Source organism: Leopardus geoffroyi, chromosome B3, assembly GCF_018350155.1.
Source record: "Leopardus geoffroyi isolate Oge1 chromosome B3, O.geoffroyi_Oge1_pat1.0, whole genome shotgun sequence".
NCBI classification, from domain to species: domain Eukaryota; kingdom Metazoa; phylum Chordata; class Mammalia; order Carnivora; family Felidae; genus Leopardus; species Leopardus geoffroyi.
The window spans coordinates 98,448,330-98,464,198 of record NC_059337.1 but is presented as its reverse complement, the minus strand read 5'-3'; the positions used below and the strand labels follow the sequence as shown (position 1 = coordinate 98,464,198).

General features: G+C 41.4%; 3 protein-coding genes across 9 annotated transcripts in view; 1 reads left to right on the top strand and 2 right to left on the bottom strand.

The window, feature by feature from the left end:
- The window catches only part of ATL1 (atlastin GTPase 1), a 71,404-nt gene extending 71,105 nt beyond the window's left edge, over positions 1 to 299 (bottom strand). For all 3 annotated transcript variants that reach the window (XM_045450943.1, XM_045450944.1, XM_045450945.1), the window contains exon 1: positions 154 to 299. In XM_045450943.1, coding sequence (XP_045306899.1) covers positions 154 to 187 — 34 coding nt within the window. In that variant the 5' untranslated portion in view covers positions 188 to 299. The remainder of the gene's footprint in view (positions 1 to 153) is intronic.
- On the bottom strand, positions 228 to 12,571 carry LOC123583820 (serine/arginine repetitive matrix protein 1-like). The gene is made up of 2 exons (XM_045450950.1): positions 11,884 to 12,571; positions 228 to 338 (listed from the first exon to the last, which is right to left on the bottom strand). Exons 1-2 carry the CDS (start codon positions 12,569 to 12,571, stop codon positions 298 to 300), a joined length of 729 nt encoding a protein of 242 aa, XP_045306906.1. The 3' UTR covers positions 228 to 297.
- Positions 12,572 to 12,659: 88 nt separating this feature from the next.
- Positions 12,660 to 15,869, top strand: part of MAP4K5 (mitogen-activated protein kinase kinase kinase kinase 5) — a 117,686-nt gene continuing 114,476 nt past the window's right edge. For all 5 annotated transcript variants that reach the window (XM_045450931.1, XM_045450930.1, XM_045450929.1 and 2 more), the window contains exon 1: positions 12,660 to 12,767. In XM_045450931.1, coding sequence (XP_045306887.1) covers positions 12,660 to 12,767 — 108 coding nt within the window. The remainder of the gene's footprint in view (positions 12,768 to 15,869) is intronic.

Here is a 15,869-nt window from a genome sequence, read left to right as displayed (position 1 = left end):
TACACGGGTACCACTCGGCCATGGTCTCTCCGGCCCTACAGGGAGCAGCTCGGTTGTGGCCCGTCTCCCAGCCCTTGGCCCTCTCGTCCCCAGAAGCAGAAACCAGAGGGCCAGTCCCCGCGCAGGCTGCAGAAGTCACCATATGTTACTCACCCCAACTGTTCCTGTCCCTGCGGTTCTTGGCCATGGTGGTCCGGGGACTGGTGGCGGTGAGGCGCTGTCACTGTGCTGGCTCTTCTCCCGGGCCGCAGGTTGCTGGCGGTGGGAGGCTCCGTGCCCGCGCTGGGCGCAGTTCGCTCAGACTCTGAGGATGTTGCTGTGGCGCTGGTGGGAAGGAGCTGGGAGGAGAAGGGAGGAGAAAGCGGGTGAACCGAGCTCAGCATCACAAGCCCGAGTTCACACAAATACCAGCGTCACACCCTCCCTACCTCAGCCCACCCCCGGAGCACGAAGACAGGGACAGACGATGCACTGCAACATCTTTCACGGAGAACACACACACACACACACACACACACACACACACACACACAAATAAACAGTACCCCCCTCACACACACTCTCAAAGAATTTAAGAGCATTAGCCAGTCACAGAATTACTAATATACTGCATTATTCTGGATGTTCAAATACCCGTTTCCTATAACAGTTACAAATTAGTACCAATATGCAGACAACATTTATATAGCCAAAGAAGTCAAAATAATCTGCACTTATCTACCAGGCACCATTTTTCCCCCATTTTAAAAGCAAGGTCATGTTGGTAAAGAGGATATCATGCATTTTTTTACCTGTATACTGAACAGGCCTGACTTTTAAAATTAGGATAGAAAAATTTAGATCAAGATTGAGATAAATGAAAGCTGGAAATTCATCATAATCTGTAACTAACTCAATGTCTAGTGGGCAAAAGTGGGCAAAAATGCCCACTAGATTTGCAGAGAAAACCTCTGGAGTTACACTGGCAAACATTTTAGGTAAAATCATATTACATAGTCTGGGTGAGCCTTGGCATCCACAAAGGTTGCAGACAATTTTGAATACAAAGCAAAAGGCAAAGACACTGATTTCTTCCTCTCTGCCTACAAACTCAGCTTTCAGTATTCTAGAAGCAGTCCTTTATGGTACTTGACCCTCAAGATACCATTAACCCATTCCTTACAGTTTTCTTCTGCATTTGGTTGTTGCCCACACTCTACAGATGCGTTCTGCCTATGAGATTATTGCTAGCCTCTTAATTACCACGTCTTTGGTCTCTTCACCATAAGCAACTCTTCACTCTATGTTCACTCAATGTAATTTGCTACAATGGCTTCAGACAGGACCTTCATCCTGATAATTTCCAAATCTGTGCTTCTAGTTTTATGCTCTCTTAAAGAGAGAAAAATCGTCTTATGAGAACCAAATTTATAACTGCCCAAGGTCATCTTCATTTTGTTTTCCTACTAACACTTCAAAATCAACATGTCAAAAACCAAATTATCTCACCCACCACTGCCATATCTTATGCATTCTGTATTTCGGTTAATGGCTCTAGTGACCTCAGAGCTAGGAACACTGTAAACCAAGTTTACATTATAGTTTTAAAAGGGACGTCAGGGGGATCTGGGTGGCTCAGTCGATTAAGCATCCAGCTCTTGATTTTGGCTCAAGTCATGATCTCACAGTTAGTGAGATCGAGGCACAATTCAGGCTGTGCTGACTGCTTGGGATTCTCTCGTGCCCTCCCCCCACCTCAAAACAAACAAACTTAAAAAAATAATAAATGAAGGGGGCTGTGTTCAATAGAGTTGCATTTCCCAAACACTAATGAAACAACATAGGAAGACAGGAATTATCTCACGCCTGTATCTACAAACCAAATTCATGGATTAAAAAGAAGTGTGTTCTGCTTTTCTTGTATATCTTAATTCTCAGCTCACACTCCAGCCTGATAATTACTTTCAGGTAAATCTCATTAAAAAGAGTACAGAAGAGTCCACAGTCACACAGACACACAAAGATACACATAAGAGGAGGAGGAGAAAGCAGAGAGTGACTGCATTTGAGTACAAGATTTCTTTTTGGGGCAATTAAAATATTTTAAAATGCGAAACTTAACAGAAGACCATGTGGGAGGGAAGGGGAAAAAAGTTACAAACAGAGAGGGAGGGAGGCAAACCATAAGATACTCTTAAATACAGAGAACAAAGTGAGGGTTTAAGGGGGGTGGTGGAGAGGGGAAAGTGGGTGATGGGCATGGAGGAGGGCACTTGTTGGGATGAGCACTGGGTGTTGTATAGAAGCCAATTTGACAAATTATATTAAAAATATTTTAAAATGTTTTAAATCAGTTCTGTACAACTTTGTGGATATACTAAAAATCACTGAATTACACAATTTAAATTGGTGAATTACATGGTATGGTATTACACATCATTTGGCTGCTTTTAAAAAGTCAAGGTCAAGTTTATTTTAAATTGGAAAAAAGGAAGAAAAGATATTTGTACATTAGTACTCTAGAACCCTTCTCATTCTGACCCCTCTGGGATGTTACTCTGTACACTATTCCCTCCCTCCTATATACTCAATGATTTTTTTCCTAGTTGTTCCTTCACCATGCTCATTTCCCCCAATCATAAGAAAAGGGCTCTCTCAACCTTGCCATTTGCAACAACATGGATGGACTTAGAGGGTATAATGCTAAGTGAAATAAGCCAGACAGAGAAAGACAAATACCATATGACTCCACTCAGATGTGGAATTTAAGAAAAAGCAAATGAACAAAAAAGATTAAAAAAAAAAAAAAAAAACAGACTCAAATACAGAGAACAACTGGTGGTTGCCAGAGGGGAGGTGAGAGGGGGATGAGTGAAATAACCAAAGGGGATCAAGGGCACCCTTATCTTGTTGAGCACTGAGAAATGCATGAAAGTGTCCAATTATTACATTGTATACCTGAAACTAATATAACAGTGTGTGTTAATTATACTTCAATAAAAAAATAATAAAATAAAATGTAACCTCCTTAAGAAAGAAAAGGGCTCTCTCAATCAGGAGTTTCTCAATAGTGGATGCTACAACTCACTCCTTCCCTCTACAGCTAGCAATCTTGGAAACATACTTATATCAGTTAGAGTGCTTTTGGCTGGAACTCAAAAGAGCTTAAACCAAAAGGACATTTAGTGTCACATAATTTTTTAAGGTAAGTTGGTTCTGTGGGGATTAATTCAGCAGCTCAACTTTATCATTGACATGTTAGGATATAGATGTGGCTGCTGCAGAAAATTACAGTGGCTTAAGACATATTCATTTCTTTCTCATGATATAATCTTAGCATAAACCCTCCAGGGTTCATATTAATGATGGCTCTGAAATATCAAGAAACCTAAGCTTGGACTTCCATGGTATAATCCAAGATGGTTGCTTGGGCATTTGCATCTTCATTCCAGCCAAATAGAGGAGAAGAAAGGAAAGAAGCGCATATATCCATTCTAAGAGTACAACCCAGAAGTGGCACATATCACCTCTACTCAAGTACCATTGACCAGTACATGTCCTACCTATTTGACAAACACATTATGTATACGTGTATCCAACTAAAATTTAGGAGATCTAATGCTAACGAAAGAAAGGAGAGCACCTGGCTGGCTCAGTTGGAAGAACATGTGACTCTTGCTCTCAGGGTCATGAGTCTGAGCCCCATGTTGCATGTAGAGATTACTTAAATAAAAAAAATTTTTAAAAGAAGGAAATGGATACTGGAGAATACCAGCAGACTTCACCACAAAGACCAAGGTTGCACTTTACCATCCTTAATATGTGGACTTATTTTCTAATGTGGGCTCCTATCATGGTCCCAAAATGGCATCTGCCATTCCAGTCATTAGAAGTGGGTAGCCATGTCTAGAAACAGAAAAAGGTATGTCTGTGCCTTGTGTACCTTGTTAAAAGCACTCCCATAGACTTTTTCTATGTGTTATTATCTAGAATTGTCAAGCCTAAGCCATCCCTTTAGTAACAGAAGTGAAGCTAGGCCAATCAAGATTTATCCCCTAGCATAGGGAGGGTCTCAGTCTCATCTGACAGACATAGCAACACAGGAAAGGTCAACAAAATTGTGGTTCTGATAATGAGAAGAGAAGATAGCACAAGTCCCAAGGTGATAATGACAGCTTTCATTTTCCACTTATCCTTCACTAGTATCTTCTCTGATGGGATGACCCAAAACTTATTTCCATGGGGCCAAATCTTTAGTGGCCTTATCTTTACTGGGTTGTTGCAGTTTATCACTGTTCAGTAATACTGGACATGTGAATACCAAGAGGTATCTTAGTGCACATGTAGGGTCCTAGACATAGTCCTTCTATTCTCTTTGTGGGGCAACAAGCAATTCCCCTTGGTAATGAGGACCAATCACTCCAACCAGTACAATAATCCCCTCTCTAACCTTTGCCTCCGTAGTCCAAAGACCTCATATTGGCCAGGTGACAGTATCAGTTTCCTCTTTAATGAAATTGTGACTAGGTTATCTAGGGACAGTATCTCTCCTTTGGGCACCAGAGTCTTCAGATCCACCAAGCCCAATGTTTTAAAGACAAAGTTGTAGAGACAAAAATTCTTCAAGTGAATTGTTAGTAGTAGGAAGAGCCACCACTCCACTCCTTGGTTCCTAGACCCACACATTCTGCACGTGGGTTAGATGGCAACATATATTGGCTATAGGTTAAGTCCTATCCCATATCCTCACTGGGTTATCTCCCAGTCAGTATCACAACCAATCCTTCAGCAGGCCTTTCCTCTCTTCCCTTAAACTAGCTGCTTCTAAGTGATGGGTTTAAGGTAAGATCAATTAATTCAGTGGTTATGACTTCATTGACATACTTCCCTCAAAATAAAATGAGTTTCTTGCTTAAATTTAATGTTGTAATACATGGTGATGAAATAAGGCATTCTATAAATCCTTGGATTATGGTACTTGTAAAAAAGCTTTCCAGGCAGGGAAGGTAAACCTGTATTTGGAATATGTACTATTTCCATGAGGATGAATCCCTCTTCTCTCCATAATGGAAAGGATCTAGTATAATAAACTGCCACCAGGTGGTTGACTGGTCTAGGGAATACTACCATACTGGGGTCTCTGCAATGGCCTCTGTTATAAGCAGGTTAAATGCTCCAAAGTGGCAGTAACTGTATTATCCTCCGGCCACCCCAGTACATTATCCTTGGCAAGTAGAAGTTCATGTTGTTGAACCCACATTTGCCCTCGTTCCTTTTTTACATAGGACCACTGAACTACCACTGGGTGACCAGGTAGAGGCTGACATCCATAGGACAGATCTCTTGTAAACCTGATTATTGAAATGAATGCCCTCTTGTGGGCAGTTATGTGGTTCACAGATATTTTCACATTCTGGGCCCACTCTGAGAATCCATCTGTATTACCTCTCCTACTGACTCCCTTATCTCAGATATTCTTCTTTCCAAGTTATGGCCCACCTACTAGCCACTGTACATAAATACAGATCTATACCTCAGGCCAGCTCTCCTTCCTAACAAAGAGGGCAACCAGATGTTCTATTTAAAGTTATGCCCACAGGGAGAATTTCTCTTCCTCTGTATTTTTCAAGACCACCCCATTACAGATAGGGGCATAATTCAGAGGCTATGTGCTTCCAGTTGGATATAATGCACAACATTAATAAACCAAGCCCAAGTTTTTCCTTCCTCTGTTAAATGACCACAAGCCCATAGATAAAGTTAAAAAAAAAAAAAGTGGCAAAGAAGTAGGGGCAGGCACAGAGGAAATCTGTCCATGTAATTTACTCGTGCCTTCTATATCAGCTCCGGCCACCCCAGTACATATGCCTTTCCATTTGACAATGAATTCTGCTGCCCGTGTTCAATTTATGATTCAGTAAATTAGATAACACCAAGTTCCTAAAGAGCAGTTCACATCACACAGTCCCTTAGTATGCCATAGTGAGGTGTTTAGTTTCTGCCAAGGCCTCATAGCAGGCCAAGAGTTACCTTTCAAATGGAGAATAGTTGCCAAGAGATGAGAGCATGTTCTTAGTCCAAACCTTATCCATGCTGCTTGTGCCACAACTTGGACCATCTGTGGGGCATTCTGTTTCTCCAAGTCATGTGAAAAACTGGCAGTCATATAGGTTACATGATAAATGGATCAGAGAGCAGTACATGCAGTATGGTGATTCCAAAATCCAAACAGGCCAACTAAGACTGGGCATTGTTTTTTGAGGTGGAGCACAATAATGCCACTGAACTGTTAGAAATTTCACTGTGGCACAGGTCTCTGACCTGGATGTATTTCTTATCCTCTGATAGAAGGGTCTTTTTAAGGTATCTAGGGCAGTTGCTACTTCCAGTTCATCTATCTGGTTTGCACCATGTCATTAAGGTAATAGACTAGCAGGATGTTCTAATGGATATCAAGGAAACAAAGGTCCCTCTGGAATGATATATTACAACTGATGTGTTTACATAGCCTTGATGTAAGACAATGACAATGCTATCCCGGCTATATGAAGGCAAACTACTTCTGATTATTCCTTTTGAAGGGAATTGAAAAGCACATTCTAGATTTCAAGTCCATAGCTGCATTCTAGGTGCCAAAGCCTATACTGATTTGCTCTAGTAAAAATTCCACATGTGGAAATACAACTATGAGGCTTCTTCCTCAAGGCTCCCCCCTCAAAGGGACTCCATTCAGGCTTGTGAACTAGATTCAGTTGAAAAATATGGGGGTATCTGGGCGGCTCAGTCAATTAAGCATCCTACTCTTGATCTCAGCTCAGGTCATGATCTCATGGTTCATGAGTTGGAGCCCTGTGTTGGGCTACACACTGACAGTGAGGAGCCTGCTTGGGATTCTCTTTCCCTCTCTCTGTCCTTCCCCCACTCGCACTCTTTCTCTCAAAATAAATAAACTTAAAAAAAAAATTGGGTGATATGTATTGAATCACCATACCAGTGACTTGAGTTACGTTTCTGCTCATCAGACCTAGAATTTTTCTGCTTACATATGGCAAGCAGTACTTAAGTAGACTGTTAATTTCATTCATTCCTAAACACGGATGATCATACACCACCATCAAAGATCCTTGGTTTCAAACACTCTGATTATCACTTCTTCCTGAGGGTTATCATGATAATTGTGCTGAACAAGTCTTTAACATTTAAGAATCTTCCACCTGGCCTCTACCAGGATCTCAATATTCCCACTGAAATCATGGATCCTGATTTCATTGTGGCATCTCCATTACCATCTCCAGCCAATTAAGACAGCCACCAAAGAATTTTTCAAGGATAGCTGTGACCCTCTACTCAATGCCTTGAAAAAGGTAAATTTTATGGGTCCTTGTAGGGATGGTACAGATAGAGCATTACTAAGCAGGATGCACATAATAGGGCAAGTCCAACATTCCCATCTCCCTAAATCTTCAGATTTATTCCTCTAAAGTATGCCCTGGAAGTTCTGGCATCTCAGCACATAGATTACCAGCTTCAAGTAACCCATTTAGAAAGACCACCAGCTTCTCAGGTCAACGTGAAACATAGATAAGTATTTGCCAAGATCCTGTAACTCTTCAGTGCACAAGTTTTCTCCTCCAAGAACAGGTCTTGTCCTTCTCCACCAGGGCTGTGCTGAAATCTAACTTTTTTTTAAGGCTTTATTTAAATTCCAGTTAACATACAGTGTCATATTACTTTCAGGTGTACAATACAGTGATTCAATACTTCCCATACAACAGCTGGTACTCATCATGACCAGTGTACTCCTTAATGCACATCACCTATTTGAAATCTAACTCTTGTTCAAGTTCTCAGCCTCATTTATATCTACCCAAATGCCCCCATTCTATGTCGTGGGGTCCCAACAACTTCTCTACATGGACTCTTCTCTTAGCATAACAGATCTAGGTCTCACATTTAGTTAACATTGCAACTCTACAGCCTTTACTATTAGGCCGTGGGCTGGATTCTCAGCCATGTTTTCCCTGCAGCTACGTGAGAAATAAGGTTTCTTCAAGGCTGTCAAAGAAACTTTTTGATTTTCTACTCGTGCCTTAAGTTTGGAATTCAGGCCATTTGTCTTTTTTCCTCACATATTCTCCCAGAGGCAATCAGAAAAAATGACACAATGATTTCAGCAATCATCACTATCAAAGGAGCTAAGTGTTAGAGACTGGTCTTCCAATGCTACGGCTTCCATCAGCACTCCATCTCATGCCACTATTGATGGTTATTTCAGCAATTGTGATGCCATTGTTTCACTTTTCATGGCAAGAAGTTTATACAGGTAATCATCAGATATGTGAGTAATACCATCCCACAAAGCAAGGGTTTCTTTCCTGAGGCTACTTCCAATTCCTGTAACTATCAATCAGGGTTCTGGCAAGAAAGAGATAGCACAGAAAGAGAATCTAATGAAAGGACTATTTATAAAAATGAGGACAGGGTTAAAGGAATTAAAGGAACCAATAAGAGATAGTGAAACACCCCGAGACTAGCCACAGTGGAATGCCATTATCATCCTTGTCTTAAAGGGGCAAAGAAAAAAAGAGCTTATTAGAATCCTTTAAGAGTGATACAGCTGTAGGATAAGGCCACAGTCAGGCACTGTGGTTTCTTCTATACATTTGGGGTTCTCAGAACACTAGATTATACAAGGTGCGAGCAAACTTTAGGCATCCCTTCTGAATATTACACTTATTATATTGTGAGGAAATCAATAAGGAACAACACAAGATTATTTATAACTTATAGTTTTTTCTTAGCTATTGAATTTGCAGAAATGACCAAGCTGTCCCGAATACAGGAACCTTACTACCAAATCTCGTAAAAACCTAAAATCCACCCTAGGAATCAAGGTTAATTAAAAACATCATTTTAACATATTGGATGATCAATTCAAGCTGTATTAAAAAGAGATGTGCATTGCCTTCTTCTTCTTTTTTGATTTTTAAAATTTTGTTTATTTATTTATTTATTTATTTATTTATTTATTTGTGTTTTTAAAGATTGTAGGTAATCTCTACACCCATCGTGGGACTTGAACCTACAACCCCAAGATCAAGAGTCGCATACTCCACTGACAGTGCCAGCCAGGAGCCCCCAACTCTTCTTTACTGAAACTCCCATCATGACGACCTGATACTGATTCTGAATGAGATCCATGTTCTACTGCTATCCAGAGCAACATAGAATTCTTCTGCTTTGAAAACACGGTTTTTGCCTTAATAGACAACTGACCCTAATTAGTAACAAAAAGAATAGTTTAACTATTTGAAAATATAAATCATAACTGTGGCAGATGTCTTCCAAAATTTAATTAATTTATATCTAACAAACCTATGGGGCAATAAGCTCAATCACACAGGGTTACATTTTGCAACTAGTTTATGCTGGAAGGTTCATCAGGAGATCATATAAGTTAAGCCTATATGTTCCATAGACAAAAACTGTCCTTGTGATCTGTTGTCACATTTGAGAGCTTTAATTAGCTTTTGTGTTTTGGATAGTAATTGAGAAACTTACCTATGTAGAAGTTAAAAAATTTTATGTCCAGTTGAAACCAGAAGCCACAGATTACAATCAGCATTTTACTAAAGAAATTTGACAGAATGGAAAAACACTACAAAGCAGACAGCAAACCATCACAGGTTATTATGTAGAAAAGAATAAAACCTGGAAGATATTTGCATTTAAGACATTATGGAGACACAAAGAATATATGATAATGAGGCTGGGATGAAGGGCCTACCAAGCCATATTTTTCCTTATTCCATACCTTGTTATAAAGCTGGGTAGCTTGTAAGAAATTCCTGTTAGCTATAATTTATTATTCTTTATTATTATATTATTTTTTATTACTAAAACTATGTGCTTATTTAGGAGGTAAGATTAAATTTACATACCACATGTTTATTTCATGGAAATTGAATTTGAATTTCTCTACCAATCATGTAATATTTAACCCACCAGCTATGATTTCACTGATCTTGTTTAAATGAACTCAACCACTATTTTTAAATCCTTAAGATTCCTTTGGAGTTAGAATAAAGCAAATGTTTTCCTCTTTGCATCAATTGTGGTACAAGTAATGATTATAGCAGACACATTTTTTAACCACCACGTAGAATTTCAACTTTTTCCATGCTATGTACCTCTGGGTTGATGGTCAAAGCATATGGATCTGCCATTGCTGGAAACATAAAACATGTGCATTCCAGAGTCTTGTTGAAGCTTATGACCTCAAACTTTTTATTGCCCAATTCATATCAAACACTGTGTTTCAAGAATAACATGCTTGAAGGATTGTCAGACATTTATCCTTGTTTCAAACTGGAAATTCAAATTTTCTACTTTATGAAGGCCCATGAGGTAAACTTTTCTAAAGTCTTAGTGTCAGCACAAGAAGTGCCTCTCTTGACCAATTGCTTCGTGGTGATCTCAAAAACACTATAAAACCCTCTACTTTGGCCAATTTGTTGCATTGTTCTGGTATCCTATTTTTCCTCTCTTTAACATCACACCTATTTCTTCCTTTACTTACTTTTATCTTGTGTTATAATACGTATTTTCTGTATGCTGCCTCAAATTCTCTGGAATAATGCAAGTATAAATAAGAATAAATTTCAGACTAGAGATAGGATCAACCCTTATAGGGTCAAAGGGAAAAAAAAAGAATCTATGACAGCAAACAAGTACTAGGATACCAATAGAACATTTGAAAAGATTTTGAGTCATTGAAGCCAAAAGTATGTGCCCACCAAAACAAGTGCCAAGAAGCTTTGAAAGAAGGAACTGTTCTTCAACAATTTTTTCAATGCAGCAAACACATAGGCTTTGTCCATAGAGCATGTAAGTCTGAGCTTACTTATACTCCCTAAATAAGTGCCCTTTGTGCATGGAGCACAAGAAAATACATATATTCCTTGTCCTGTTAAGGTGTAAATTTAATTTCTACATTATACAACTAATTACAATGATCAACAAGGAGTATATTGCCCAAGAACAGAATTGAATTGGATGTTCAAAACCACAAGCCAACATCTGTAACTTGATCTTTTGTGATTTTTCAGTTACTAAATGCACTGGCTGAGTGTTCATCTGGCTTTCCTGTTCAAAACCTCTACTGGATTCTAGGAATATTTTTACCAGTACACATAAACCTGGCAACTTTATTTCTACCTTCCAAACAACGCTGGAACTAGAACTGCAAAACAGCTTGTGAAATACCAGCCAAATTACTTCCTTAAACTCCTGTTCCATATTCTATGCACTGTGAAGTATTTTACAACTTCTTATATTTGAAAATCCTCTTTGTAATCCCGTAAAATGCCTCATAAACACTTGCTTGGCTGTCAGATGCAAAACCTTATCCTCTTCAAGCTGCAGATAATTATATTGAGATATTGTCAGCTACGATGTCTTGTCCCGGATCACCCACTGAGGAAGAAGTAGAGCCAGAATCAGGTCGTGGTCTCTTGATTTTGTTTCAGCTTCTGAAGAACTCCTCATCCAATCTAAGGAGCAATCCCCGCGGCAAGGCACTGCGTGTGCCCAACAGGGATAAAGGCCACTGTGACTTCCTAGGAATTCAGGCTTTCAGAAATGTGGAAAAACTCAGTAGGAGACAGGTTGCGCAGCTGTGTAGTGCAACCCCAAGCTGGTACCACTGGGAATGGTTTGCAAAACAGGAAGGTGCAGTCGGGTGTGCCGCGGCTTAGTTAAGCCGGCACTCCCCCACCTCCTTCCCTGGCGCCCCACTGCCAGGTAACTTCTGGCCCAGTGCCCTCGGTACCTTTCCCGTGCTGAACTGGAAAGGCTGCCCTCGTGCCCACCCTTCTCCCTCTACCCGTCACCCTCCAAGTTTACCTGACGGATCTGGGGGCGGTTTAGCAGAGGCCCGTCGGCTCACGGGGTGAGCGTGGGGGGTCCTAATCTCAGAGTGGGTAGGAGAGGCTGGGCCCCCGAAAGGACGCGGCCGGCCGTGGGGGGGCTGGGGGGCGCGGTGGCCCGGCCCGGAGGGTGTCGTGTCCCGACCAGGCCTCAGGGCGGCACTCTGGTCCCGCGGCCGGAGCGCTCGGGCGGGCCGCTGGGCGCCGACCCACGCTGGCCAGGAACGTTTCACCCGGTGACGCAGCCCCGGGTGGGAGACGTGGTGCGGCGGCGGCGGCGGCGGCGGCGGCGGCGGTACGCGCCTCCGCCGCCTGCGAGAGGACGTGCGGTGCGGCGGGAGGCGGCGGCGCAAGACCTGGAGCGGCCGGCGGACGCCGGGAAGCAGGACGCGGACGCCGGCGAGGAAGTAGGTCCCGGGTCGGCGCTCAACAAAGAGCGGGGCCGCCCCCCTCGGGTGCCGAGCCAGCCCCAGGCCCCGGCGGTTCGCGGGCGGCCGGGAGGGGGGAAGGGCCGCGGCCGGAACGGGACTGCGGGGACGCCGCGGACCCTTCCAGGCCCGCTTCTCCGCGGCCCGCGGCGGGGCGGAAGGGAAGGGGCTGGGCCGCTCGGGGTTGTAGCCTTTGCTTGTCCCTGGTGCAGGCGGAGCTGCGGGCAGAGGCTCCATGTTGGGAAGCGGCGCCGCTCGTTCTCGTTAGCGGGAATCGATCCGGGCGCCGCGGGCAGAACCGGCGGGGCGCGGGCCCTGAGCGAAGATGGAGGCCCCGCTGCGGCCTGTCGCGGACATCCTGAGGCGGAACCCGCAGCAGGACTACGAGCTCGTTCAGAGGGTCGGCAGCGGCACTTACGGAGACGTCTATAAGGTGAGGCAGGCCGGGCCCGGCCCGGCGGCGGGCTCCTTTCCTGCGGTCGGCTGGCTCCCGGGAGTAGGGCTACTTTCTAGCGAAGTAGGAGGCGTAGGGAGGATGCCTTTATTGTTGCATCTTGGAGATGAAGGGGTCGGGGTTCCTTTTTTACTCAGTTCTGAGCGCCTTTTAGTCATAGTTTGCTCTGATCGCTCACAACATGCAGAACTAACCACACACCTTTGCAAAACCCACTGTCGTACCTTTTTTTTTTTTTTTTTTGGAGTATAAAAGCTTTTTTCGTTTGTGTTGTTAAGGGGAGTTCGAATATAGAGTGGCAGTTGAGGATGCTAGTCTTAGCATGGAAAAATGCTTCCTGAAAGACAGTCGATGGGAAAGCAGATTGACATTAGGCATTTGCATTTAAAGAAAACTTTTAAATGGATGAGCTTGATTTAAAAAGTCATGTGAAAGGGGGTCTGTCTGGTTTAACTGTAAGTAGTCTAATGCTGAGCAAAATGACGTGTGCGCAAACATTATCCTATGTAGAATTCTGCTTTCTCTGCTAGATGTTTCATCATTTGTATTTGGTTGATTTTTTTTTGTTTGTTTGTTTGTTAGTTTATTCTTCTACTTTAGCAGTTCCTCTCTCAGGGATTTATAACATCCCCGACCAAGAGAGAATAAGAGCTGTTGTCTTTTTAATTGTACTCTTTTGCATTAGTTGAAACAGGCAGGAGGTAAGGTACTCTTAATTTGAGATTAAAGAGAAGTCATAGAGAAGCAAGCTGAATTCCGTAAATACACTGAGTTCTTGAAGGATTAAAAGGAAAGAGATCGTTTCACATTCTTATACGCTTTTTGTTTTCTCTTTCAAAAAGGGAGTGAAATTTCCTTTGATTTTGTAACAGCTTTGTTTATTGGATTTAATCATGATATTTATCCCATTGTTCCAGACAACACCTCTGCATATAGTTGAAATAGCCTGTGTCATATGTGTGATTTACTGGTAGATTCCTCTGGGGTTTGTCGTTGTTTTGCATGGATGGTAAAATGGAAAGAAAACATCCTTTTTTTTTTCTCCTTTTCTGCTTTTGTTTAATATTCTATTGATAATAATTCATGATGGTATATGATGAATCTATTAATAACAATTCAAAATGGTATATATCATTTTACTGAAATGGACTGTGATGGGTAGGCTTTTTATTCATTAAAAGGGCATTTGAATTTTCTATACTAGGTGCTGTTCTAGGTATGGGGTATTGAACTGTGAGGAAAGTCCCAATTCTTGCTCTGTGAATACCTTTGAATTCAAAATGGATAATTATAACAGAATCCTCTTCTTTATGTAGAATTAGAGGTAATTAACTCTTCATTGTTTAGCTATGGGTTAGCCATTTTGTGGAATGCTCTTGAAAAATTGAAATTCCTTCTTGCTTTCTCAGTCCCACTTTTTAGTCATTTTCATTTTATGATTCACTATGTATGAGATCAGTTGAATTTAGTTCATATTAATGAAATAGTCTAAATTCCAGTTCTTGTATATTTTTTCTCTACTACAATAAAATTTAAAGTGTTTTCTCCACAAAAATCTCAAGATCCCCACCTTTTTTCTTTATAAGTATAATAACTAAAGCAACTGTCTGGAGCAGGATTTTATTCTTGCAGGAAAAGCAAAGGGTTATATTAAAAGGAAAGCTAATGCTTGTCCTTTAGCCTGGTGCCTCCCTGCCCTGTGTCTCTCTTCCATAGCTCCTAAACAGAGGATCAGTGACTGAATATTTATCATATATCATCTTCACCCCCCTTCGCCCCACCCCATCTCCTTCCCTCCCCACATTCATGCTCCCTCACACTTATACTCATCCATGCTTGGGCAGCCTTTGATTGCTAAACGTGCTCAAAATCCTGGTTCCTTGTCTTTCGTTTCCCTTTGTTCTGATTATCTGGAATCACCTCCCAACACCCTCCCCCGCTTTCACCTGTTGCTATCTTACCTGTCCACAAAAACCTTACTCAAAGGCTCCTCCAGGAATCCCCAGCCCTTCCTGCTTATCTCTCCCCCTCATCTGTTACTCCTTCCCCTCTTCATTCTGTTCTAGCCACACTGGCCTGTTTGCTCTTCCTTAAACATGCATAATAAGCATCTTCCTACCTTTGGGTCTTTATGTGTTCTTCCTATTTTCTCTGCTCAGAATGTTTTCCTCAGACAGCCACAGCTTGCTCCCTTCCCCCCTTGCTTTTACACCCTCCATCTTTTTTTCCTACTTTTTTTTTTCTTGTACTTAATTATCATGTAACATCTTTTACTTATTTTTTTCTTGTTTATTATCTGTTTCAATCCACTAATGTACTCAATGAGGGCAGGAGTTTTATGTGTTTTGTTCACTGCTCTATTTCTAACAGCACCTGGAATTATGTCTGGCATAGAGTAAGTGCTTCTAAAAATTTGAAGATTGAATGAATGAATAAATGAATGAATGAATAACTATCAGTAATTCTATCACCTCGTTGTCTGGGCATATTCTTTCAACATCACAACATTAAATTAGCACTTAATACTCTGCGTTTCTCTGTAATTCCTATTATGATATCCTGCCATGTATTTTTAGTACAAATGTCAATTATTTGAGTTCTCTAGGAAAAATATTTCTGAAAGAATATTTCATAGCATATCCTTTTTCAGCTCTCTGAATCCTACAGGATTTTGTCAGTTTGTATTTACTCCTTAATATTCCTAAAAACATGTAACATTTGGGATGTAGTGCTGAAGTTTTGGAGCTCAGAGCAATTTTGCTGTTTATCACTCTGTTTCTGATGAACTGAAAATCCTTGAACGTTTTAGAAGTATTTTCAGTCAGTGATACAAGTTAGTAAAATAATAACAGTGAAGAGTAATGAAGGTACGTTAGTTGCTGTTGTAGTCAGGTATTATTTGTACTTTTCTTTATAAATATTACAGCTCCAGCAACCATCTGGAACAGGATTTTATTCTTGCCAGGAAAAGCAGGTATGTTAGGAAGCAGGAACTTTAGAAGGACTACACCTTTGAGAATCTTTGTGAATTATATATATGTTCTTCGAAAACACGGATCTGCTCTGAAGCTCCTGTCTTTG

Bases quoted from the DNA above. Each gene is read 5' to 3' on its own strand.
- LOC123583820 (XM_045450950.1), bottom strand. From the start codon at position 12,571: ATGGAGCCTCTGCCCGCAGCTCCGCCTGCACCAGGGACAAGCAAAGGC. The intron at 339-11,883 runs GTAAACTTGGAG...TTCTCCTCCCAG, and splicing joins ACCGCCCCCAGATCCGTCAG to CTCCTTCCCACCAGCGCCAC.